Source organism: Rhinolophus ferrumequinum, chromosome 13 (assembly GCF_004115265.2).
Source record: "Rhinolophus ferrumequinum isolate MPI-CBG mRhiFer1 chromosome 13, mRhiFer1_v1.p, whole genome shotgun sequence".
NCBI classification, from domain to species: domain Eukaryota; kingdom Metazoa; phylum Chordata; class Mammalia; order Chiroptera; family Rhinolophidae; genus Rhinolophus; species Rhinolophus ferrumequinum.
Genome location: NC_046296.1, coordinates 52,031,653 through 52,057,958, shown reverse-complemented (window position 1 = coordinate 52,057,958; position 26,306 = coordinate 52,031,653). Strand labels below are relative to the sequence as shown.

Here is a 26,306-nt window from a genome sequence, read left to right as displayed (position 1 = left end):
AGGCCTAGGCCTGGTGCAAGGGTGGAGGCGGCAGAAGAGGGTGGTACAGTGCCCCATTCTTGGTATATTCTGGAGTCTTTGGCAAGATCCAGCGGTCCTGGAGGGTCCCTCTCTCATCTCTCTCCAAGGTCACCAACCTCCGCTCCAAGGTGTCCCGCTTGGCCATCAGCACCCTGGGAGACCTCTTCCGGGCCTTGAAGAAGAACATGGACCAGGAAGCTGAAGAAATTGCCCGCTGCCTGCTCCAGAAAATGGGGAACACCAGCGAGTTCATCCAGAGAGCGGCCAACCGGTCCCTGGGGGCCATGGTGGAGCACGTGACACCTGCTCGCTCCCTGGTGGCCCTCACCTCGGCAGGCATCTAGTATGTGGTGGCCAGTAGTCTGAGGGGTGGGAACGGTCCAGGCAGGTGAGGCGAACGGAGTGGCCCTGGGATGGGAGGGGGTGTGCAGCAAGTTCCTCAAGAGTTCAGCAGGGGGACAAAGACCCCTGCTTCCTGGTAGGCTTCTCTCCCTCCTTTCCTGGGCCAGGCTGGGGGTGATGAGATGAAATAAGGGCAGCCTGGAGCCTTGGCTGGTAGGGGAAAGGTGCTTTGTTCTGCTAGAGACTGGGGAGCTCACAGTGGCCATGTAACGTCCCTGGAGACAGGGCTGCAGAGGCAGTCTGAGGAGCTCCTGCCCGTCTCCCAGGGGAGGGGCATTTCTTTCTGATGAAATCTGGGCTGTCAGATGAGCAAGGCACAAAATCTCACCCTTTAGCTGGCACAGCTTGTCCTTCTCTTGGAGAGGAGGAAGGGACTGGCTACTACTGGAGCTTTTCTGCAGCCAGATTTGCTTTCCCTTTACATAAAAACCTAAACCAAAAGCAAAACCAAAAGCATTTCTCAAGCCCTTCCTCCCGCAGGGCAAAACAACTCTCAGCCCCAGTAAACCAGTCATAACTCTGGGCAGGGAGGTTTCTCAGACAGACTGCAGGGCGGGGTGTGTTGAGCAGCCCCAGGCTTTTGCTAATGGCACCACAGCTCAGTGCAAAGGGCAAGGGCTCTGGAACCAGGTTGCCTGGGTTCACATCCCAAATTGTTACTTAACTTCCCTGTGCCTCAGTTTCCTCATCTGTAAAATGGGAATCATAATAACGTTGTTGTGAGGAGTCCATGGATTGGTTCATTTAGAACAATGCCCGCCTCTACCTAACGTTCATCAAGTGCTTACCGTGGCTATTATTAACTTGGGAGAAATTAACTGTCCTTTTTCCTGGATTCCTCCCTTTTTGCCTCAGCTTCCTCAGCTGCCAGATGACAATAATAGTAGCTTATGGAGTTCAAGAGATAATGCTTTGCAGATGCTCAGTAGGGTATGTGGCACCGAGGGTATGCTCACTACAATCTGTGCAGCTGATCATTGTTCCGGAACCAGGAGCAGGTGGATCAGGCGAGCCTGGATTTCCTGGGGATCTGGCTGAAACACAGATTCTGATTCAGGTGCTGGTCCCTGGACCACACTGAGTAGGGAGAGCCCAGAGGTCTCCCTTTGTGTTCCACTGAGATGGACTGGAAGGGGCGCGGGACGGGCCGGTGTCACCAATGGGCTGTGACACACAGGCCCTGCTTCAATAGGCGAAAAAGAGGTGACATCCTGATGGGTTTCTTTTGGAAGATTTCAGGTTCCCCCGTTACAGCTACCAAATCACCCATCAACCCCTGTCCCTCCCTCCTGTCTCAATTCAGCTCAACACGTGTGCAGTAAGCTTCCCCTAAGCGTTGGCATATGCCAGGCACCAGTGGGCACTGGGGATTCAGCTGAGAGGGAGACTAGGTGCCCTCTCCCTGGGAGCTCCAGCCTATAGCTCCCAGGGGACAGGGACAGTGCTACCCCAGGGAGCATCTCGGTCTGCCTGGGGCTAGGGAAGGCAGAGGAAATGTTGACCAGGTGGGATCTTTCTGGGTGGAGAAAGTATGGGGAAATGCATTTAGACAAAGGCAGACTCCAAGTTCAGGAAGGTACAGTGAACGGTGGGCACAGGTGTATGGGGGGAGCACCAAGTGGCTTCACTCTTTCCTCCCTGTCCCCTCCTTATTTCTATTGTTTGGAAGTGACTGCTCTTTCCTCAAAGGTTCCCCTTAGCCCACATGGGATAAAATTCATGCTGCGACAGACCTGAAACAGGGATACACCATTGTAGGTCCACGTGTGCCAGTCTGGGCACCCCCACACCTCATTCCTTGACTGAGCTCTTGGCCGTGATTGTGTTTCCTTTCAGCCATCGAAACCCCTTAGTCCGGAGATGCACTGCCGAGCACCTGTCAGCTGTCCTGGAGCACATAGGAGCCGAGAAACTTCTCTCAGGCAGCAGGGACAGCACAGACGTGCTGGTGCACAACCTGGTGAGGCTGGCCCAGGACTCCAACCAGGACACCAGGTAATGCCAGGCCTGGGGCCTGGGGCCGCTGAGCTGGCCAGCCCCGGGCAGAGAAGGCAGCCAGCCAGTCCTCAGGGCCCTGGCTTCCCTGGACCGTGCCGGGGGACAACTAGAGAGACAGAAGCCACATCCTTTCCTTACACCTGAGGTCCCAGGTCTCCCCACCCTCATAGCCAGGCCTGCTCGGGGAACGGTCGCGCTCCCACCTCCACTTTCTCACCTCCAAGGGTCTTTCTCGCCACTTCCTTCTGGGTCTTGTTCTTGCCCCTCCCAGCTCCACTCTCTGCAAAGACCACTTATTCATTTTAAAAAAAAATAGACATTTAATGAGCCCTCTTTTCATTGTTTTGGATACGACAGTGAATGAAAAATTAGGCTTCTGCTGTCTTGGAGTTTACCTCCTATTGGGTAGACGAATAATAAACAGATAAATAATTATGATAATTTGAGATACAGAGAAAGCATAGAGAGGAAAAAAGAGGTAATGGAGAATGGGGTGGGGGCTACTTTAGACTGAGAGTTGGGGGAGATCTTTCTAAAGGTGACATTTCAATTGAGACCTGATCGCTGGTGGGAGCCAGCTCTTTGAGGATCTGGGTGCGAGCGCCCCAGGCAAAGGAAATGGTACGAAGGCCCTTTGGATGGGAATAAGCTTGGTGTTCAAGGAAGAGAAAGGATAGGCTGCGGGGAGCACAGTGAGTGACGGCAGTGGTGGGCGGGGCCAGGCCAGGGAGGGCCTCATGGGCCCTGGTCAGGAGTTAGGGTTTTGGTTTGTGTGTGACCAGAAGCCACCAGAGGATTTTTCAGTAGAAGCATGAGGCAGTATTAGATGGTTTTTAGCAGGAGAGTGATAGGTTCTGACTGATTGTCTTTAAAACCTCCGGTTGGGGTGCAGTTAATGACACTTCTCAGTTCACAGCATGTTATCACCATGTCTGGAGACCGCACCATACCCCATGCAGCTCCGAGGGCACCTCCACACTGTGTTCTGTGTTGTATCCAGGCTGGGCATTCACGGTGACAGTCTGAGGGTATGCCCTGGAGGGATGCCGTGCATGCCATGTCTCCCACCTTCACCACTGCAACAGTGTTGCACCTGACATTGTACGTGCCCCCCATGGAGCGCAGGGAGGATGTCTTTGAAATATGCCCAGGAGCAGGATTGTGGTCAGGGGCACATGGCCACTAGGCAGCCCAAGCATAGCCAGCAGCATTCCTGCCTGCTGCTCCCTCTGCCTCCCTCCTGCCTGCTGCCCCCTCCGCCTCCCTCCTGCATCCTGCCCCCTCCGCCTCCCTCCTGCATCCTGCTCCCTCTGCCTCCCTCCTGCATGCTGCTCCCTCCGCCTCCCTCCTGCCTCCTGCCTCCCGCTCTCGTGGCTTTCCCTGAGCTGTGTCATCACTTCCCGTGGCTGCAGCCACAGTACACTCTGATGCTTCCCGACCTCTTGCCCCAGCTCACGCGTTCTCAGTCCCATATCACTGATGCTGCCATAGGACCCATCACGGGGATGCCCAGCTGTCATCTTCAGTGTAAATTTTCCCTAGATAACTCACGGCCTTATCCCCAAACCTGCTTCTCCAGGTGTGTTCTCTCTATTGTTAAAAGTCACTATTATTTACTGAGGCATCTAAGATGCAAAATGGGGAATTTCACACTTCATTGGTTCTAAGACACATTTCCTCCCTACACTTTAATATCTTATAATCAGAGGACTCTCACAGTTGCTGTTAGCCAGGCGGCAATTATGACTTAGGTTTTATTATCTGCACATTGGCTTACGCGGTCATTGTTGCTCATAGTATAAATCTTTGAATTAAATTTTGCATTGTAGGAACTACACTGTGAGCCTTTCTTTGCTTGTTAGCCTTTTATATTTATTTTAAGAAGTCACCAAGGATGCTCTGTGGGGAATTGTTGAGTTTAATTGCCTTTTAAAATGTCTTAGAAATATTGCACTCTTACTCGGCATTTAAATGAAAAGTTGTTGCATATGAGAAAAGGCACAGGACTAGTGACGGGGTATAAATTAGGTATTAATGCGAACACTCGTCATTGAAGGAATGACCCAAATTCTACGTTGTCTTGCAAAGCAACCACCGAGTACTTTATGTGGCCTAAGGAAGGACACTACCCCCAGGTAATGTTGCCTTCTGCTTCTAAGACAGCACGGAAAAAGGTCGTCTTCACACATGAGGCAGTGTCACTGAAAGCAGAGAGCATTGCCAGTGCTTCCTTTTTCTGTTTTTCCTTAGTGGAAAATAAATTAATGGTGCATGTTGCCATCAATAAAGCCGTAGGTTAAGCAAATACGATCATTCTTGATGCTTTATGCTCTCCTTCCAATCAGCTACCAAGTCCTGCAGTTTAAATTTCCTTAGCAGCTCTGGAATCTGATCAGCCCTTCGCACCCCACTCGGTTGCCTCACTTCAGGCCTTTATGGTCTCTTGCCCGGACTATTATAGTGGCCCCCCAATAGCTCTCCTGGCCCCCAGCCTTGTCCCCAAAGATCCTCCACACTGCTGCCAGAGACAATTTAACTAAAGGGAAAATACGATCCTTCCTCAGCTTCCCGTTGCCTGCAGGCTAAAGCCCAGCTCAGTCCCACCTCCCTGTACTGGTCCTGCCTTCTTCTCCTGCCTGTTCTCTTTCTGAGTCCAGTCTTGCCCACTGTTCTCCAGCTGCACACATGCTGACGTGACAGACTGTCTTGTAGACCCTAGAATGGCTCCCTGCCTCCCATTTACTTCCCAATCCCGCCCCGCTGTGACAGGATCACTCCCTAATCCTGCCCCTTACTCATTTTTTGAGTCCCAACCCAAAGGTCACCTTTCTGTGAAGCCTTCCTTGATCCCCGTCCTCACCCACCACTACTCACCAGGTAGCGCTGCCCACTCCCTCCTCTACTGCCCTAGTGCACCCTTCCTCAGGCTTCTAAATATGTCTAAATCTCCCACACACACAAAAAATCAAGCACATTTTGGTGTAGCCATCCAACAGTATATTACGTAGCCATCAAAAAGGATGACACAGGAAGATGATTAATGACAAAGTGAAAAAAGCTGGATACAAGTTGTATACACATTCTGATATCAACTAAAAAATGTAGGTGCATGGAAAAAAGACGATAAGAACACATATGACAATATAATAGTGGTTTTCTCTTGGTAATGGGTGTATGGGTGTTGGTTATGAATCTAGTTTTTTTTATGAATCTAGTTTTTTTTTATGAATCTAGTTTTTAACTGGTTAGCGATTATTGTCGATTATTGTCTATTGATAATAAGAAAAAGTATTAAAAACTCGCTTACTGTAAGTAGAAAATTACATAAAATTGTAAAGCAAGATTGTGCTGCATCTCTGTGGCTGTTTCTTCATCTTGCTCTTCTTCCTGTGGCAGGTTTTATGGCCGGAAGATGGTGAATATCTTGATGTCGAATGTGAAGTTTGATGCCTTCCTAAAGCAGTCCCACCCATCCCATGACTTGCGGAAGGTCATGGCGGCCATTAAACAGCGGGTGAGCTGGAGCGGGAGTGGGTCATCGGGGTGGGGGACCAGAGCTGAGCCTGGCAGCGCTCATGCCGGTCGGGGTGGGAGGTGTACCCCAGAGGCTGTTATTTCACCCATGACACCTGCCAGGTGGGATAAATGTAATTTCCTTCCCCTGTGCTCAGACTGGTCCTACCCCTCACTGCCTGTGTCCCTGGAGCCTCCCTGGGCCTCCACGCCTCCATCTGTGAAATGGGGGTCTTGGCCCCCATTACTTGGCCCAGACTACCAATGCTGTGGAAGACTTGACTGTGTCCTCTGAAGCTCTCCCAGGTGGAAGAGGTTGTTTCTGTTGTTATGGTCTAGGCTGGAGTGTCTGGCAGTTCCCCTGAGGGTGCTCCTTTTGGCTCAAGTTCTATATGTATTTTTCAAGGGAATAGAAGATAGTGATGAACTTCCATCTGCCAAAGGCCGCAAGGTGTCGAGGAGTCTGGTGGTGTGTGAGAATGAGCTGCCAGGTGAGGACAGGTATGGCTTCACTTGTCTCTCTGGGGCTCCACATCCAAGACTGCTGATGAAGGCAGCCAGGGGTGGCTCTGGGAAGGAGTGTGGATGGGGCTATGGCTGAGACCTAGTTGGGTCTGCCGCACTACTGGGAAAATGTATAGGATGTGTTCCCTCACACAAATCTCAGGGACACCAAATCCTGGGCTCAGGAGCCTCTGCCAGTGGAAGTGGGTTCCTGCAGTCTTGGCTGAGGGTGTGCAATCCCACTAGTATAGGGGGACCTGTTGTGGGTCAGGCTAACTGGGTGAGCTCGGCATTTCTCCATTCTCTGAGAGCAGCAGATCCTTTCACCCTCAGGGTGGCCAGTGAGGGACTAGTTTAGAGGCAGAGTTCGGACAAAAACAGATGAGAAGGAATGGGCTAAGGAGCTGGAGGGTGGGTGCCAGGAGGAGGTAGAAATCAAGCAGGATTCCAACGTTCACTCCTGTGCCCCAAACTGAAACTCCTGGGAGGGCCACGTCTGGACTCCTTAGCAAGGACCCCAGGGAAGCCACTGCCCACCTCGTCAAGAGTAACTTCCTGCTCTCTCTCCCATGCATCCTCTCTCAGCCAGACCAGAGCCACTCGTGTTTCCTGCCCCTCCACGTTCTCTATTTCTACTGTGCCTTTGCTTCTGCTGTCCCTTTGTCTTATGCAGCACCGTCTGCACCTAGAACATGCCTTTTTGTTGTTGTTGTTGTTGTTGTTGTTGTTTTAGAAATAGATTCACACAAGTATAGCCAGCGGATTTTTATTTTTTTTAAAGATTTTTTTTTTATTGGGGAAGGGGTACAGGACTTTATTGGGGAACAGTGTGTACTTCCAGGACTTTTTTCCAAGTCACGTTGTTGTCCTTTCAATCTTAGTGGTGGAGGGCGCAGCTCAGTTCCAGGTCCAGTTGCTGTTGCTAGTTGCAGGGGGCGCAGCCCACCATCCCTTGCAGGACTCAAGTAGTTGAACTGGCAACCTTGTGGTTGAGAGCCCACTGGCCCATGTGGGAATCGAACCGGCAGCCTTCAGAGTTAGGAGCATGGAGCTCTAACTGCCTGAGCCACTGGGCCGGCCTAGAACATGTCTTTTTACTCTACGAGATTCCACGAGATTCAGCTCACCTGTCACCTTCTCCCAGAAGTTCTCTCTGAGACTCTGTGCCCCATGTCCTCTGGGTGGACAGGTGGTCCCCATTCTTTAGTCCTCTGTCAGCCCATGGTGTCCGACCTGTGCTGTCTCGCATTGGTCTGTGAGCCCCGTAGGGCAAAGACCACGTCTCTCACCTCCTTGTTCTCAGTACAGCTCTTGGCACTTGGTAGGCAGAGTGTGGAATGTAGAAACTAGTGATGGAACGCAAGATGCTGGGCGCTGTGGGGGGGACTTGGGTATAGGGCTTGAGCTCAGACTCAGGCTCTGCCCTGGGGTAGGGCTAAGAGGTCTTTATGGGGTTGCTCTCTTGCTGGCTGGAACGGGCCAGGCCGGGTATGGTGGGCGTATGATCCCAGCATAGGAGAACAGGCTTCTTAAATTTCCCCAGTTACTGGAGGGCTGTGAGCAGGGCCTAGACAGGCAGGGGTCAGGATTCAGGCACCTGGCAAGATCTTGCCCCACTCTTCGATTAAATGTGCACCAGTCGGTCAGCAATGGATTCCCATCCCTCACTCTAAGCTTTCTCTCCCGTTCTTCACATGTCTTCTGAAAAGAGAGAGAGGAAAAAAAAAAAAGGCAGGAAGAGAGAACTATGCCCTCTGACAAGGGGGTGGGGCTCCAGGCAACCATATTGTTGTCCCCCAAGGAAAAGGGATTTCCAGAATTCCCAAGGCCAGTGTTTCCAAAAAGCAGGTGGAGGAGAAACTGCGGGTGGACAAAGCTGCAGGCTCTTATCTCAGCCCCACCTGTCTGTGGGCGGGACAGGGGACAAGAGGTGTGTGCGTCCCTTGGGGCTGCGCGGGTCAGTTGCTCCTTCCGTGTAGGCTCGGCCCCAGTGGCCGGAGGCTGGCGGGCCTGCGCTCCTCCCTGCGGGGTGGAGCAGAAGCAGTGGAGCAGCTGAGGGAGCTGATGCGGCTGCTGGAGGCCAAAGACTACCAGTCTCGGATGGAAGGCGTGGGGCGGCTCCTTGAGCACTGCAAGGCCAAGCCAGATGTCATCAGCAGCAACCTGGCCCAGGTGAGCGCTGCCCCACTCCTGCCCTCCCAACAGCTGTTGCTCTTCTGTGGGTGCAACTTTAATTTGAAAAACTCTGAATAGTGTTAGACACTGTGCCAGACCCCTCAGGGTGAAGGGAGCATGACAAGCACTTGCTATCCAGGTGCCTTGGTAGTGCTCTAAGACTATACCTGGCAGTGGCTGGCGGGGGTGAGGGCCCTGCCTCCCACCAGGCACCGCAGAGGGGACTGGGCGTCTCTTATCCCTTTAGCAGATTTACAGGGAGGAGGGCAGAGGTGGAGGTTGCTGTGGCTGAGGGCTGCTGCTGCTTAGCTCTACACATGATAGTTAAAGGGCAGAGCAAATGGTGGGCCAGGCGGGTAGGTTAGGAGTCGGCACAGGCCTTTCACAGGCTGGAAACCAGAACCAATGGCTGCTTCTTCTGGGAGCAAGGCTTCTGACAGTCTAGCCACACAGCAGAGTAGCTCAGACACAGGCTGGAAAGCAGCAGACCTGTGTTTCCAACCCAGTTTCTGACTAGCTGTGTGATCTGGGCAAGTTTTAACCTCTTTCAGCCTCTGTTTTCGTTCCGTTTTTAATGGTAAAGCGAGGATGAGAACACGTGCCTCATGGGTTGTTGAGATCATTTCAGGAAAGAGAGAGAGTGCAGAATACTGAACAAGACTCTCTCATACTTTGCATGCAATGAGTGCTCAACATGTGGTCAAACTTCCTTCCTGCCCCCCACCCCCTTTTGAGGAGGTGAGTCCTTCATCACTGGGAATGTTCTGGCATAGGCCGGAAGACCGCTGCCGGGAATGTAGGAGGACTCCCTGCGCACGGTGGTTGGGCTGTGGGACCCCTGCCCAGCCTGGGTTCCATGGGCTCTTGGTTTCTGTTCCCTCAATAGGTCTTTGATGCTTTCACCCCAAGGCTTCAGGATGCCAACAAGAAAGTGAACCAGTGGGCACTGGAGGCCCTTGCCAAGATGGTTCCTCTCGTCAGAGAGAGCCTACATCCCATGCTGCTCTCTGTTATCATTGCTGTGGCAGATAACCTCAACTCCAAGAACTCAGGGATTTACGCGGCTGCCGTGACAGTGCTGGATGCGATGATTGACAGTCTAGGTGAGCCTCCTGCTGTGCCTCCCACTTGGCTCTCGTGGGCAGCTGGCTCCCTTCCTAGTGCCTCCCTGGGCTGAGCCCACCCATTCTGCTTAGGAATCAGCAGAGCGGCGAAAGGCACTGGTTAACCGTTTTCCCAGAGGCTGCGGAGGGCAGGGGTGGGTGGCCCAGAGCCTCCAAGGTTCTTGGCTGGCAGCTTTTCCATGTCACATTCAGCTGTGTGTCTTAGGTGGTAAGAAGCAGAGGAGTTGTGGAGATGATGTAGTCTTACCTCCTTTAGTACATGTGACGTCAATGACTCACCCAGGGTCACACAGCCCCACAGTGAGTGAGACAACAGGACACGGAAGGAAAAACAGGTCAGGATGGCCAGGGAGGTGTTGGGAAGAGCTGTCAACAATTTTCTCAGTTGTCTAAACGGTAGCTTGTGTGGTAGTGAACGTAGCTTGTACGGGGACCAGGAGGGATGCTGGTGAGACTGCAGGCAAAGCCTGTTGAAGAGGACGTGACTGATGGTGGGTGGGCCTGGGTGGCAGGCCACCTTGATGGTCTGGCGTGGGGGTCAGGCCAGGAGCCCATCGGCTTTTTGGATGTGGAATGGATGACAGTTGCCTTTTAGGAAGATTGTTTGGGGCCAGGGCTTCGGGTGGGAGGGATTTGGAGTAAGGGGTGGGGAGTGAAATGGGAGTGGGGTTTAGGGAGGAATGAAAAGAAAAAAAGGAGGGATCTGTGGGAGAGATGTCAGGAGGGGCGAGCGTCCCCAGTTCCCCATGGGCTTTGCAGGATCACACGTTGGTTCTTAAACATTAGCTGGAAGTTTTGGTGCATCTGCTTCTGTTCTCCAATCCTTCCATAGATGATTCGAAGGTGATATTTGGTATCTAGTACACAGGTTGAAGGGCAAGTTCAAACCTCCGGCGCACGTGAGGACGTAGTACATGAGTAGACTTATGCCCCAATCAGTAGAACCATGAATTTTCACAAACTGGTTTTGCCTTGATGTGAGAAAGCTTACGGAATGAGAACCGTCTTTGTTTGCCTTGCTGCTGTGTGTCCTGAGGAGCACAGGGCAATGTCCCGTCATTAGTACCCACACAGCACCTTCCTGGAGAGGCTGCAAGCCCCGCCGGGCACACCTCCCCCTGCCCCCATCCCTGCACCCTGGCTCGAGCCCAGCTCCCTGGTGCTGGGACAGCACTGTGTCCTTGGCTGGAACCTGCAGGAGAAGTTTCAGTTACAAATCAAAGGCCGGGCCAGGCCCTTCTCCGCCTCTCGAGTTCATAAATATTGTCAATTTCCTCTCTTCATCTCAGAAGGAATTTATGATTTGCTGAGTATGTTGCTGTAGAACAAATAATATAAATCCAGCTTTAAATTATGGCTGGTTCTCACTGCTGCTCTGGGTAAGTGAGATTGCTGTTGCCAATACCCGAGTCTCCTAGTAAGTCACTGCAGGCCCTGGATTTATTGGGAAAACCTACACCAAGCGAAATAGGCTGTAGCTATTTGAGGAGGATACACACTCTTGTCTGGGGAGAGGAGCTTTTAACTCTTCCTCTCCAGGTATTTTCCCTTTTTTGCCATTGGGCCAGCCTCCTTGAGTGCATGGGAGCTCTGAAGCTTTGAGCTGTCGAACCTGGTGTCTCACATGGCCACATGACTCAGGTCCCCTCTACTTGGGGTCCTGCTGTACATACCTGGGCCGGGAACCCTGGACAGGGGCCCCAGGGATGGTCTGCTTTTGTGATCTGACCACAACTTGCGGCAGGTCGCAGCTTCCAGGCAGGCACCTAGAGTTCTCCTCTCTTCCTGGGACAGGGTTTGCTTGAGTCTGGGTGACGATGCCGCCTCTGGTCCATCAGCTGGAGCACTTGGTGCAGGGACAATGGAGCAGGTGTGAGGGGACCTGTCTTCCTCTCTACTCCTTAGGGCAGCACTAGGCTGGGATGGAATGGGGTTGGCCTCAAAGGGATGGAGCCCAATAAATCCTTGGCTAAAGACTCCCTTGCCATGGGCCTTGGCTCCATGTCATTTTGAACAGGTTTGGCAGGGGGCTTTCAGGGCCCCGCGGCTTTGCTGCGAGCCATGTCCTTTCAGCCTCACCAGCAACACTGGTTTTGCAAGGCTTCTTCCCTATGAAGTGACGAGCCAATTTTCATATCCACCTAGGTCAGAACTGGAGGGACTTGGGTTGCCCATTAGGAACATTCATCACTGCCAAGGATAGAGTCAAAGTCTTCCCAGGGGTGGTTCTCATGTGTCTGGAATGGTCTGAGTCTGGCCTGCAGAGGGTACTATGGATGCAAGTAATTAAAGTTCCCATTGATGCAGGGGGTTGGGTGGTAGAAGCAGAGACAGGGCAGGTGGGACAGAAGAGGAGAGGTGTAAGTCTTCCTGGCCATATCACCCAGGCCGAGCCTGGTGACCCTAGTGGTTCCTGGGGTAGGAGGGACCTTTAGCACCCTGAGGCCCCTTCTGGAAGTGGCTTGGAACCCTCTGAGCAGAAGGAGCTTTCTCCCAAGCCTGCTGCTTCGTGTCCCACAGGGGATTCTGGCCTCCAAGCTGGCCCGGAACTGTGAAATGCTGTGAAGTCACAAAGCAAGAGCTCAGCATGTTATATTTGTTTCCTGCTCTACGGGGGGCCAAGGAGATCAAGAACACAGCCAGGCCAGGCCAGGCCATCTTCTGGCACAAAATCCAGATGACACAGCCAAGCCAGGAGGCTGGCCTTTGTAGGTGACATCTTAGGATCCCTCTTCATTTAGGAATTCAGTGATAAAGTCGACTCACCAGCCACCACAGCTCTCCTAGGTTTTTGGTTTTCCTTAGGGTGAGTGGGACAGGTGGTACATCGGTTGACAGGACAGGTGGGATTTCTGCCCATGTCCCATTGTGGGGGGATGGTGAGGAAGGACACATGTTGGATACCTTGCCCTCTGACCTCTGCCCTTTGTCACTGCCTGCCTTGGGACCTGTCCAGGGGAGAGGCTGGAGTGGCATCCTCTCTTCTTAGTGCCCAAACCTTCTGATTTTAAAGGAATTCGTCCAGGTATGAAGGCAGTTCCTGCTCTGACTGGCTGGTTCTGTCTTTGGCCTCTGTCACTGGGTTAGTTATGGAAGAAACTTCACTAACTAACGGTGACAGCTCACCATTCTCCTGGTCAGACCTCTGCATTCAGGCTTCTGAGCACCAAAAGGAGTTCCCTTAATTTATCACAGCCCCTGGCCAGTGCTGGAGAGAGCAGATAAGCTTGCAAATGGGTGGCTTCCAATCTACTTTTGCTGTTTTGCTTTCTGATTTTAAACTTATAACTGTATATAAATTATATAAATAATTATAACATTATATTGTTACTGGAATTTACAGATTTATTCATGGTGTCCCTCTAGTATCCCAACAGCTTAAAAATGTCTCTGATCTTCTATTTCTTGTGTACATACATACAGAGTTCCCTGGTTCAAAATCGTAATGCAAATGCAGTTTTGTCTTTGCATCTTTCATTTAACACTACCCAGTTTCCCATGCTATTATGCAGTCTTTCTAGTTAACTTAAAAATATAAAGTTTACTTTCCACCACTGTAAAAGCATACTTATTAATTATTGAGCAAATGGAAAATGCAGAGCATTAGGAAGGAAAAAAAACTCACTTATAGTCCCAAATCCTAGAAGAAACCATTATAACACTTGGCATTTTCCATTTTAGATATTTTTTCCTGTGCCTGTTCATACGCATGGTTGTGATTCTATTACACAATTGCATTTGCGTCCTGATTTTTTTTTAAAGGCAGAACATGAGCATTTACATATAATTATACCCGGCGTCACTTGTCACAGCTATGTTACCCGCTATACCATAGCTTGCATTTTTTTGTTTAATGGATCATTCCCAGTTCTTTTCCCGTAATGACCAGACCTAGTTTGGATGGCCCCGGAGAATTTGGCTGTGTGACATCATAACTTACTGAGCTTATTGCATTGTGACATCACAACTCTTAAGCTTCTTGTCAGGAATCCAGTTTGACTCCAGTTTCTGTGCTGCCACTGTCCACACTATCATGTTTTTTATACTTTCTTAAAAGCTCTCCTCTGGCCTCCCAGTAGCTGGAGGATGATATGGCCTCCTGGTGGCCTCAGGGCTTGGCTGAACGGGGCTGGTGGTCCGAGGTCCCCCGGACTCTGCCCCATTGCAGAGAGGGGAGGCGAGGCCCGGGGCGGATGGGTTGTCGGGGTGCCAGCCTGTGGTTGTGTTCTCTCCAATGCATGGCTGTGCGTGCCCTTTGGTGAGGGCAGCACCAAGACGTCGTGACTTCCTTGGGGTGCAGAAAAGGAGCCTCTGAACACCGGGCTAGGCTAACGAGCGAGGGCTAGCAGCATGGATTCTAAAGTTTCAGGAATTAGATTCCAGCCTCTTCAGTGGTCTCTCCACTATGAAGGTTGCTGGGCTTGCAGAGCATTTTAGGGTAATAACAGTAAACGTAGCAACAATATCTGATACTTACATAGCAATTATGTGCTTGAATCATTATCCTAAGCATTATGTGAATTCATTTAATCCTCACAGCAGCTCTTTAATGATAACATTATCCCCATTTTATAAATGGATAAGCTGAGGCTTAGAGAGGAGGCATGACCTGTCCTATGTGACACAGTGAAACGTGGAAGAGCCAGGATTCAAACTCAAGGCAATCTGGACCCAGAGCTCACACCCTTAACCTCTAGCCCTTCACTGTAAAAGTAGCCAGAGTAAGAGAGGCCAGCTCCCTGGGGTATGGTGCTCTGAGGTCTCTAAACCAGCTTGGGAAGACTTAGTGTCTCTGTTTTAACATTGCCCTATACTCTGCAAGCATTCATTGAGCGCCTGTTGTGTACCAGGCACCATGGGAGCATGGTCTGGCATAGGTGTCTGTTGGATGTGCATTTTCAAGTATTCCCTAAGTGCTTTACTTCTTTCCTGCTCTGGGAGGCCATGTCAGTGGCTGGGGACCAGCGGCATCCAGAGAATGTCCTGGACTGAGTGTTGTGGGAGAGAGTAGGGAGGGAGAAGCCCTTGTCCTGAGAGGTGAGCTCATGGCTGATGACGGGGGTGGGGCAAACAGAAACAGAGGCACCTATACACAGTAATGCAGGTGATGGTATAAAAACCAATTTTTGCACAATTGCAGCCTTACCAAGATACCCTGAGACCACTTCTTGCAAACTGCAATATCCTAGAGGCTGGCAACTCTTTTGTTTCCCAGCGCAAATTATCTTAAAGACTCTTGCCTTATGGATGGAGCTTTTGCAAGCAGCAGAGATGTACACTTTCTCCTTTATATCCCTTAGAGGTGTCAGGGGGAGCGCAAGGGAAGTAGGAGTTAGCTTTTAGCTAGAATGGTCGCCTGATGAAAAAACAAAGCTTAGATTGCACATCTATGGGGACGCTGTGGTGTTGAAGGAACTCAGAAAAGGTGCAACTTGCCTGAAAAGATTTCCGCAGGCAGGTCCCTAATCTCTGTCCTCCGCAAAGAGAAATCTGGCCTTGAGATGGTCAGGTGAGATGACCCCAGGACACATGTGCTGGCGCTTGCTGTGGCAATGCCCCTCCCCTCCCTGACAAGTGCAGACAGGCCCAACAGCCACGTCCCTGAGAAATGCATTTTGTTACTGACCCTACCTCCCCTCGAACTATGCTGTGACTTCTATGTTTGCAAAATGTCGGGGAGCCGGGCATGCTGGGTGCCTCCAGGGTTCATGGCCCAGGCTATCCCTAGGGAAAAGGAGACTGGTTTGATCTTGTGTATTTTCTAGATTAGCATACCTTCCTCAGATGAAGGGCCACTTTCCTCACTTTGCGTATCTTTGTGATACAGGACTTCAAGTTTAATAGTTTGGGAAACCCGGAGATGGGAGCTAGCATGGGGAATACGAGCAGCTTCTAAATGCAATTCCTGTGGGGTCGTGCTGGAATAGACTGTAGAAACACCATCAGAGAACGCGGAGAGCCTCTTTATCCTGAAACATCCCCGCCCCCACCCCACCCCACAATTAGGAAACGATGAAAGCGCCCTCTTTTCCCTAGACTCCTGAGGTGACCTGAGGCATAGGGAGGACAAACTCTGCTGTCTTTACAAGTATGTCATCTGGGCCTGGGTCTTACACAGAGAGATTATATGTAAACTATTGAGAGATAATACGTGCCCCCACCCCCAACCCTCAAAGTCCCTCCTCTGACGCCTCCAGAGACAGCCAGTTGCTCCTGATTGGGTGACCAACCATCCCGGTCTGCCAGGGGCTGGGAGGTTTCTTGGGATGTGGGACTGTCAGCACTCATACGGGGGAGGTCTGATAGTCCACGATGACTTGGTCCCAATAGCTCCCGACACCACCCCGCCGCCAGCTCAGGTTCTTAGATGCGCATGTGCTTCCCTCTGTGTTAGAGTTCACGTTTAAGTGTCTGTCTCCACATCTTCTTGCGGGGGAAGAGGAGGAGCAGGAGGAGGACAGCTCTTCTTTAGTTCCTAGCTCCTTGCCTATTTCAGAGAGGACATCAGTAAATGTTCATTGTGGAAATAACTGACCACCTGGCTGTGGGTATGTCCTAGTGCTTAAAGCACAAGTTCAGGCTTTGAAGAGAGCCAGGATTTCTGAATTCTGACCCCAACCCTTTATTAACCTTTGGTGTGACCATGGCTCAGTGCCTCAGTTTCCCCTAAAACTACATTTATGTATCCACATTTATGTCCATCTATCTGTCTCTATCATCCGTCTGTCATCTATCTATCTATCTATCTATCTATCTATCTATCTATCTATCTATCTACCTACCTATTATCTATCGATTAGGTTGGTGCAAAAGTAATTGTGGTTTAAAAGGTTAAAAATAATTGCAAAAACCGCAATTACTTTTGCACCAACCTAATATTTATCTATCACCAATCATTTATTACCATCTATCAATTATCTATCAATCATGTATTACTATCTATCTATCTATCTATCTATCTATCTATCTATCTATCTATCTATCTATCTATCTATCTATCCCCCAAAGCTCACAGCAATTTTGAAGAAGCACAGAAAGTATGACGCAGATCCATGGGAGGAAATGAGGCCTGTTTGGAACCAATTTGACTATTGCAGGCCATTCCCTCTTCCCCAAACAACCTAAGTACATTCACTTTTTAAAAGTGGCCCCACTGTGACCTGGAAAAATCCATTCGGCTCCACAACGGGCCTCTTTCCCACACAGGCATTTTGAGTCCCTGAGCTGCGCGTGGCTCAGGCCACTGACACTCTCTATCTCTTTTAGACAACCTTTGCCTCCTGCAAGCATTTGCTGGGCGGGTGCGTTTCCTGAGTGGCCACGCAGTGCTTGATATCACAGACCGGCTGTCAGGTGAGCACCCCTAAACACGCCCCCCCCCGACCCCACTGCCTTGCAGTCAGTCTCTGTTCTCTCCCCGCACGAGGTTGAACCACCCACTAATCTTAGACCCAAAATCATCACAAACCATTTAAAATTTTTGATAATCTGCTTTTTAAACATAATTCCTCACATTGGCAGAAGACGATCTTTGTGTTTGGTCAAAACGAAGCAGGTTTAGACATAACTAAAATAGTTTTTAAGAAGCCGTTGTGCCTTTCTTCCTCTCTGCCGCTGGCTTGCAGGGTACCTGACGCCTTCTAGACAGAGCCGCCTTGTGGGTCATGGCTTTGTCAGCAGCAGCACTGGTGTGACAATTAGATAAAGTTGCCTGTTCTTTGGCATGTACAGCCTGGCAAGCAGAGCACAGGCTGGCTTTCGACCCCACTTGACCCCTTGGCCAGGTGCCCGGGCCTGGATTACGTGGAGAAGAGCTTTGTTCAAGCTTGCTCCAAGCTTATGCCTGCTCTGGGTTTGCAGGATAAGTCTCAAGGCTGAAAACTTCTCCTGTTGGCCCTTCAGGTGGCAGCATGGAAAGGACATAGGCGTCGGGGTGGACAGACCCATTTGCCACCTGCCAACTCTGACCTAGGGCAGGTTACTTAACTTGGTTTTGTCATCATTCCTTGCTGAAAACCCCCTCCCCTATCTTGGGAAGGCCCCATCCAGGAAGGAGGCAGGACTCAGTCTGTTCTTTGGACTCCTGATGACCCCCTAAAATGCAGATGGTTCATGTCCGCCCCCTTAAATCCTCGCCTGGCTCCCCAGCAGTCTTCAGGGAAGTGACCAGGCTCTCTGGAGTGGCTCTCAAGGCCTGTCATTGACTGGCCCTCTGGGCTCTGTTCCCTACCCCAAACCCAGTTATGTGCCCTGGGTCATTAATCCTCATAACAACCCCTCAAGGAAGGTGTGGGTTCCATGGTTATCCTTTTAGAAATAAAGAACATGGAGTTCAGAAGGTTAAGTGCCCAAGTTCCCTGGGCAAGTAATCCAGAATTTGTCCCCAGGAGCCTGGCTGCCGAGCCAAGCCCGCAGCCTCTCTCCAGCAGGCCCTGCCTTTGCCTCCTTGGTGCCAGCGTGCCACCCGCCTTGTACTGGCTGATTTCCTGTCCTCTCACCTTTGCTTGCCCACATGTGGCTCCTGGCCTGCAAAGCCTTTCTCTACGTCACTTCTGGCGTCACTTCCTCTGCCTCCCTTCTCCCCAGCCCTCCTACCTGGTTTCATGTGCCTCTTCAGAGCATGTCCCACACCAGGCTCCGGCCAGGGCCTCCAAGCATCGGGGCCTCAGGGGGTGCTCAGCTCATGTTACCTGACTGAGGGCATCACTCCAGCTCCTCCACCGCCCCCTTTCTTGCTCCTGGAATTACCTCTTGCCCTGGTTCAGTTGCCTCAGCTTCCCTGGCGTGGCCCCTTCCCTCCTGTCCAGGTGCCAGGCCATACCCAAGTAGGTGGGGTGAGTGAGGCAGGGCTGGGAGCCACGATGCAGCCACAGTGCCCTGCTGAGGGTGCCCTGGGGTGAGAATGGGGCCACATAACTGAGACCCCCTTGGGTACCAGACAAGGAACGCTTCTCTGATGCTCAAAATCAGCACTTTCTGGGTGAAAGCCTACCTGTCCTTGGTAATTTATGGGCCCAGAGCTGGGTGCGTACCTCACATTAGATTATCTATTTATTGTAAATATTTTCCATCTATTTCCAAGAGACTCCAAAAGCAAGAGTTTCTGTGCCGTTTTCCCGTTAACCAGGTGCCAGCCTGGAACAGAGAAGACAATTTCAGTTGACACAAGGTGTGGACTAATAATAGCACAGCTTAACAGGAGTAAATCTTTTGCTAATTCCTTCAGCTGCCTTTTAAGCTTGAGTTTAAAGGGGTTTTCTTTCTCGTGATTACACCCAGAAAGGCCACTGCCACCTCCGCCGGCCTGAGAGCCGCCCCTGTCAGCCAGTGATCTCCCCTCTGTGGAGCCGGGGGTGTGGGACTGTGTAGGGGGGTGGGATGAATGCTCCTCCTGAGGAGCCAGCTGCCTGGGGCTGCAGTGTAACCCCCTCACTGTTGGCAGGGAGAGAGTTCCAGTGGCAGGAGGGGGAAGGAGCTCTGCTGGGGGCAGGTACACGCCTCGCCCTTTGGGGGAAGCAGGGAAGCCCTGCCCGGGTCTGGTTTGGGGGAAAGTTCTCACCTTCATTGGCAGGTGAGATTCAGTGCAGATTTAGGAAACCTTTCCATTGTTCAGAGGAAACAGCGAATCAGGAGCATTTTCTTTTGGTTCCCTCGTGCTGTCCCCCTCCCACCTTGCCCTTGCTCCCCCACTCTCGAGGCTGACTGGGGCGGCTTTGCTGTTCACTGTGCCCTCCCTTCTCAGCCTGCTCAATTTATGAAGCTGCTGGAGGCCCCTCTCCTCTGGGAGACTTTCCTAGAGAACTGGACGTGGCTGGGCTGAGTTACTGGGTACAGTCCTACCTTCCCCAGGAATGAGGACCACCTCTACCTCTGAGGGCTCTGTGATATTGGGGAACCCCTGAGGAGGCCCCACTGTGTGTGGTCTGAAAGTCAGCATACACAGTCCATGGGAAATGGCCCTGTGAGCGCGTCAGGAAGCCCTGAGGGGGCCCAGGTCGTCTCCCCTTTTCCACTGTCCCCGGCTGTCTCTGAAATCAGAGGGGGCCCCGTGGGACTCCTGCTGAAAGATATCCTGAGGTATTGGATGATGTTAAGCTGATGAAGGAAGGACAAATTGGGGTTGTCACTAAAAATAAAACTCCAGACCAGACTCTGAAATGCAGAACCGCTAGAGGTTTGGGAGCAGCGAGGGGTGGAAAGAGCATGAACTTTGGAGTCAAGGCAGATCTGGCCTCTCTCCTCAGCTCTGCCCTTCTTAGCTGTGTGGTCTTGGGCCAGCTTCTGACTCCTGAAATGGACCGGCATCCTGCCTCTCACAGTGCTGTGAGAATGAAACAATCACACTGCAGAGCTCTGAGCCCGACCCAGGACTCTGCAGGCCGTGTTTGTGTCCCAGGCATGCCTTAGCCCAGGGAACCTTCCAGTTTCTTTGCCCCATAAATAAATAAAATGCTGCTCTCAGAGTCATTTGCCTTCACCAACACTTTTCCTTTGGCAAGATGACACGCAGAGTGTGCTGATTATAAAGCAAGCATTATTAGCACGAAAGCACTTAGGATAACATGGCCATGGCCGAGGGCAGGAGCAGCGCCCCGCCCCCGCACCCCCCAAAGCAGTTTGGGATAGCCCTTGGCATGAGGGCAGTCCCGCATTTACTCTGTGTTGGAGGGTTTGCCTGCTTCTGGGTTTTCTGGGGTTTAGAGCCTTGGGTAACCAGATTTGGGGACACTCATCACTGAATGATGGTTTATAGAGCACATTCACGCCTCTTACATGGCTGCTGGTCTTATTCTGAGGTTTAGCATCCAGACAATGGGGAGGCCACACTGGTCTTAATTCCTGCTGGCTGTTTTATTGTCCAGAATACTTCATTTGATAGAGTCTTGACTTCTCTCCCTAGTACACGTGTTCTCTGTGTTTGCATGAGCTCTCCTAGGTGGTAATGCAGATTAAAGCAACACCAATACCAGCTGCTATTTGTCACCTGCCCACCTACTATGACCTAATCTCTAACAATCTCAAGAGTTTGGTTCAGGGTTGTTATCTTTGCAGAGTGGGGAATAGGCTGGGAAAGGTTGGGTGGCTTTCTCAAGTTCCCACAGCCAGTCGATAGCAGAGGCTGGATTGCTATCCCAGTGTGTCTGCTTCCTTCCTCTCCTCTGGGCTGAAGGGACCCATGATGGCTGGCATGGGCCCTGAGCACTTTCACCTTTGCCTACGCCTTCCTCCATGAAAAAAATGAGAAATTGTATTTTAGAACCTGTTGGTATAAACACAAATATAGACCAGACTGTATATCTTCATATTTTTTTTTTCTGATTGAAAAAGAAAATGAAAACATGTTGTGAGCCCTCGGTACTCTGTCTAATGGATCAGTCAGCCCTGCTGGGCTGCCTGCCCTCTGAGGGACAGAGTAGGTGTTCTAAGAGAGGCAGTGGGAGAGGGAGAGAGTGCCTGACTCAAGTAACTCTTCCTCTCTTCTGCATGACAGTGCTGGTGGCCTCGGTTTACCCCCGAAAGCCCCAGGCCGTGGAGCGCCATGTCCTTCCGGTCCTCTGGTACTTCCTGAAGAACATGATCGGGAACGGTGTCCTGCCTGGGCACAGTGGGAACGTCCGCTCAGTGGTGTGCCGGCTGTCCAGGTGCCTCCAGGAGCAGATGGGCTCCCGGCTGCAGGACTTGGCCGCAGGCCAGCCAAAGCAAGTCCTCCAAACACTCCAGGAGCTCTTAGACATGGAATCCCTGTGAGGTGGCTCCAAGATCAGAGGGCTGGCACCTGACAACAAGACCACTGGCAGCTCATGCCCCTTTCAGCTGGATTAGACACAGATCTGAAATGGGCAATCCTTTTTCTATCTTATTTTATTTTTTGGATGGCATTATCTCCTGGTCTACTTTCTCTTAGAGTTCCAGATGTACATAGTATATTTTGAAGTAGAAATAAAAGAATTACTTATTTTTCTAAGGTTTTCTTATCTTCCACTTTTTTAACCGCAGATAATGTTCCAATAACTAGGTTTGTGACAAACAAAACAAAACATGACAATAGGAAAACCAGCTGTAGACAATACGGAGACGAAGAGTAAGGGAGAAAAAGTGTAGTACAGATCCATATATTGCAGACAATTTGGGGGCATTGCCCCCCGAGCAGCTGGACAAACCCCCAAAACTAGAGACCTTGAGTTGGTCATTTAAATCCATTGTACTTGTTACTGGCCTTATTTGAGGTGAGTGTAACAGACACCTCTGGGAATCTTCTGCCTTACAAAATTTGCGCAGTGTCAGCTGGTCCTATGCAAACCTTCTAATGAGACCTGTCCAGCTTATCCAAAAGCAAGGAGAGTTTGACATCTGCATTACTACACGCCTTCTCTGGAAGGTGGCCTCCTGGCTAGTTCTAAAGAGGCGTAAACGATGCTTCACACTTGAGATACCATACATGAAAGCACTTTGTAGAGTGTAAAGCTGTACACGGTACGCAGATGTCATGCACAAGTGCTCAATTGCACAGATTACCCCATTTGGGCCAGACATGAAGCTGGAGAGGTGTGTTGGATGCAGGATGGGCCAGGACACGAGGAAGTTGAAAGAAGTTGTTGCCCACTGATGAGGCAGCAGAGAAATGGCGTCCTGGCAGCAGGCGGGGGACATCCGGGGCTTAGGCTCTGGGCCTGGTAGAGTGGCTCTGCCTTCACTAGGGCTGGTGGCAGGTTGACAGCGTGTGACCGGGCAGAATCAGAACTCAGGTCATTACCATAAAACATGGGTAAGGTGAAGGCTGAAGGGATAGTGTGTCCCAGGCCCAGCCAAGGAGCCCTGACCCAGGGCAACACTCTGGGGCAGATCCAGACTGCGAAGCCCTGAGCCCACAGCCTCACGCTGACATGTTTTCTCTCAGCTGTCACCACCCCCAGCAGAGCTTCACTGTTCTGAGGCTCTCCTGGGGAGTCCAGCCAAAGGCAGGCTGGGAAGCCCCAGATTGACTCACCTATGTATTTCCAAACCCCGTGAGTGCCTCTGGCTGAGGAGGCCGCTTTTCCATCTTGCCCATGTTGCCAGGTGTAACTAGGCCGCCCCTCCCCCCAGTGCCCTGGGGTGAGGTTGGGCATGACGCAGGCATGGTGGGACTTGGGCTTTAAATAGGCAGCTTAAGTGTGACTTTGGGTAATTCTAGCCCCAGTGTGAGCACTTCTCACCTAATTGTGACCCCAGCAGGAGCTTCCTGGCCACCACCTTGCCCTTTGTTGATTCTGACTGGGAACCAGGTTCGTTAAAAGACCTGCTAGACAGGGAGCCATCAAAGATGCCCAAGGGGCTGATTTTAAATGTTTGCTAAGTTTTACACAATTTAATTGATTTTGTTTGCTTGGAGTCTGAGCAAACTTTTTTTGGTTTGGTAAGGAGATTGAATTTCCTGCTTGTCAAGATCCCAGAACCTAGAAACAGAGTATTTCAGGACTTTTCCAGAACTGTAGGAGCCTATGGACGTAGAGCCTGGCAGGGATTTTGAAGGCAGAAATCAAGCTCAATGTCATTATCCTGGCTTCCTGCATTCCCGTCTTATCGTTCATACCTTTATAAACCTGAAACTTCCATCCCTTGTGCTCTGTACCCACCCTCACGGCGCAAGAGTGTAAAGCAGCTGAAAACAGCGGAAAAGCAAAGAGTAAATCTTTGCCTGGTTTTGTTTCCTTCACTAGGCCAGGTTTTAATCTAGTCCCAGGCAGCCCTGGACTGTGGGTGATGCCCCTGGTACCACCCCACTGGGGACGGGATGGGCAGGTCCTGGCGCCACAGGAAATGTCCGTCTCCAAAGGCTTCCCACAATGTTACTTTTAAAACAAAGTCAGCGCATTAGTAACCTGGGTCTGGGCCTATTGGGAATGCCTGCAAGAAGGAGGCCTACTGGATGGCCAGTGCGGGGAAACGAAGCTCGTCCTGGGAGCCAGAGTGGGTTTGAGCTGAGCCCACCCGTTCTTTACTTGGCTGGGTGTGAGGCCAGGACCTCTACTTACCTAAGATGCTCTTAGAGGTGGGAATACAGCCTCCAATTTCTAGACGATTCTCTCTCTCTCATTTGTTCTCTTCAGGTAATTCCAATGGGTGGCCAAATTCGGAAACCACAGTAAAATCAAGGGGTAGAAAAGTGGCCACGGCTTTGGCCCTCCAGGCGTCTGTCATGTCAGCTCTCCTCACCTGACAGCCTGGGGGTGTTGTGGGATTGAGAATAGAGACAGGCGAGGTGCTGGGGTCAGAGAGGCTGGACTCAAGTTCAGGTTCTGTTGCTCGCTGCTTTGTGTGTGGGCTTGGACCCATTTGTCAACCTTTCTGTGTGTGTGTGTGTGTGTCGTGTATGGGGTAGGTGGGTGGGGAAGAAACGACAGCAATGCCCACCTTCACTGGGCTATTGTGATAATTGATGAGATAATTACCACAAGGCCAAGAGCCCAGGAAGTCTTTGAACGTCGGCCATTACGTTTTTTTGGGGAGTCATTGCTTTAGGAGCAGCTAGCATTGGGGTCTTGTGGTTTCTGCTGCCGTTGGAGTTGGAAGAAGAGAGAATGTGCCTCAGGGTTTTGGGGAGCCTGAGAGCCACTGTCAGAGGCTGGAGCACCTTCAGCTCTCTGCTGGGAGTTAGGGCTGTACTCCCGTTTGGGCAGTTGCCATCTCTCAACTGTCTTTCCCTTCTCCTTACGTGACACGTCCCTCACAGCCACCCTGGGCTGTGAAATCTAGAAGCTCGGCTCTAGGCAGTCTCACTTTTCCCCCAGCCTTTCTCCCCTGACTCAGCTGGGGGCAGAATGGGTTGGAGGATGGAAAAGCACTTTCTTGCTGAAAGCACTTTCCTTTCATTATAACTCTTCTCTGTCATTAGGGAAAGAAAGGGAGAGAAGATGAGAGTAAAGAGGATCGTCTGTTCTCCTGACAATGGTGGGAGGAAAACAGAGCCCCGGGACGGAAAGATGAGAGGAGGAGCCTCCTCTCCACTGAATGCATGTCTGCAGTGTTCCCAGTCTCATTTTTCTCCATGTTTCATAAGGAAGATATTATTTTCTCCATTTCCTGGTAAGGAAACTGGACCTCAGAGGCGTTTAATAAGCTACCTCCGCCAGTGTATGGGAACCACTGGGAATCTTGTGAAAGTGCCGATTCTGATTCAGCAGGTCTGGTGTGAGGCTGAGCTCCTGGATTTCCGAGAAGCCCTCAGGTGACGTCACTGCTGCTGGTCTGGCAGGGACCACATTGTGGACGCCAGACCTTAAGACACAGCTACGAAGGGGCTGGAGCTTGGATCTGTGCTCAGGTCTGTCTGACTCCCAAGTCCTTGTCCTGCTCCGGGGTACTCTGTGCTTCCGAGATGTTTGCCTCCCCAAACGGCGTCAGTCTGAGCCCGGTGAGAGGACCAGTTGAAATCCCAGGGTCTCCTAGAGTTAGTCTGGCCCCAGAGTTTTGCCCCTAAAGTCTGCTTGGTCTGCAGAGAGGGTCTGCTTGGTTTGCTCTGATGACCAGGGCGTGCTGCGAACACTCGGCTGTCCAACCATGGCCTTTGGTGGGGATAGGATTGGTGGGATTAAACAAAGATCAACCAAATGAGAAAAGCCCAGCCTTCATTCAGAACTTGCTATAGCAAAGGTGTCAGCCACGATTACCTGTGCACTGGCAGAGACTCAAGGGCAGGCACAGGAGTAGAAACGCTTTACAGTGGAAAAAACGGGAGGCTGCAGGCATCCCGTGATCCGACGGAGACTGTTGGCATGGGAAAGATGTAGGCGCAGAGCAGACTGTGGCCTGCTGGCAAGAGCAGCCCCCCTGGTGTTTGTTAAAGTACAGACCCCGGGCCATACTCGAGACCTGCTGAATCAGAACCCTCTGTGATTCTTACACACCCTCAAGGTCCAGAACCTCTTCCACAGACTCAGTGCTCTCAGTGGTTGTTCGGTTCCCACACCTGGGAGTCAGCTTCCCTAAACCAGTATTTCCCAAAGACGCTGATGGAAACAATTACTTGGGGAAGAGGGAGGAAGACAGGGATGGGTGTTGGTTAAAAATTCAGATTCTTAGTCTCAGCTGTAGATACGTTCCTGGAATGAGGGGTCTAAGAGTCTGCAAATTATCAAGCAGTCCGACGATTCCTAAGATCGGGCAGGTTGGAGAAGCAGTGCCCTAACCGTTGCCTGTTCCCAGCTCGTCTCCAGGCAGGGCATCCTCATCACTCATGGTGCATGGGTGGCTCACCAGGTGGGTGTTTCTGAGTCAGGGACACTCAGGGATTCTAGTTTGGTCCTTATCGTTATTGGGGCTTATTTAGGGGACATGATGGCTTCTCTGTATCCTGTCACCTGGTGTTTTAGTGAAGAAGGCTATTAACATTTGAAGGTTTTGCTTTGTTTTAATCACGGCTTTATAATTACCTCTGTGTGGGTTGACAGCTGTTATTAGCGTCACCTTGGGTTCTTCTGGAGAATTTTTACATCCAGAAAGTTATCCAGCACCTCAGCAGCTGGTGTCAGAAGCCATTAACTAAACAATAGCTTTAAAAACTCCCCAGGTTTTGCAAACATAACCAAT

At 51.1% G+C, this 26,306-nt stretch overlaps 1 protein-coding gene across 1 annotated transcript in view; it reads left to right on the top strand.

Moving 5' to 3' along the window:
* Positions 1-21,560, top strand: part of TOGARAM2 (TOG array regulator of axonemal microtubules 2) — a 41,001-nt gene extending 19,441 nt beyond the window's left edge. The window contains 8 exon segments of the mRNA XM_033124438.1: positions 129-364; positions 2,260-2,418; positions 5,818-5,935; positions 6,341-6,435; positions 8,418-8,610; positions 9,500-9,716; positions 17,004-17,090; positions 21,229-21,560. Coding sequence (XP_032980329.1) covers positions 129-364; positions 2,260-2,418; positions 5,818-5,935; positions 6,341-6,435; positions 8,418-8,610; positions 9,500-9,716; positions 17,004-17,090; positions 21,229-21,560 — 1,437 coding nt within the window.
* The last annotated feature ends 4,746 nt before the right edge of the window (positions 21,561-26,306 follow it).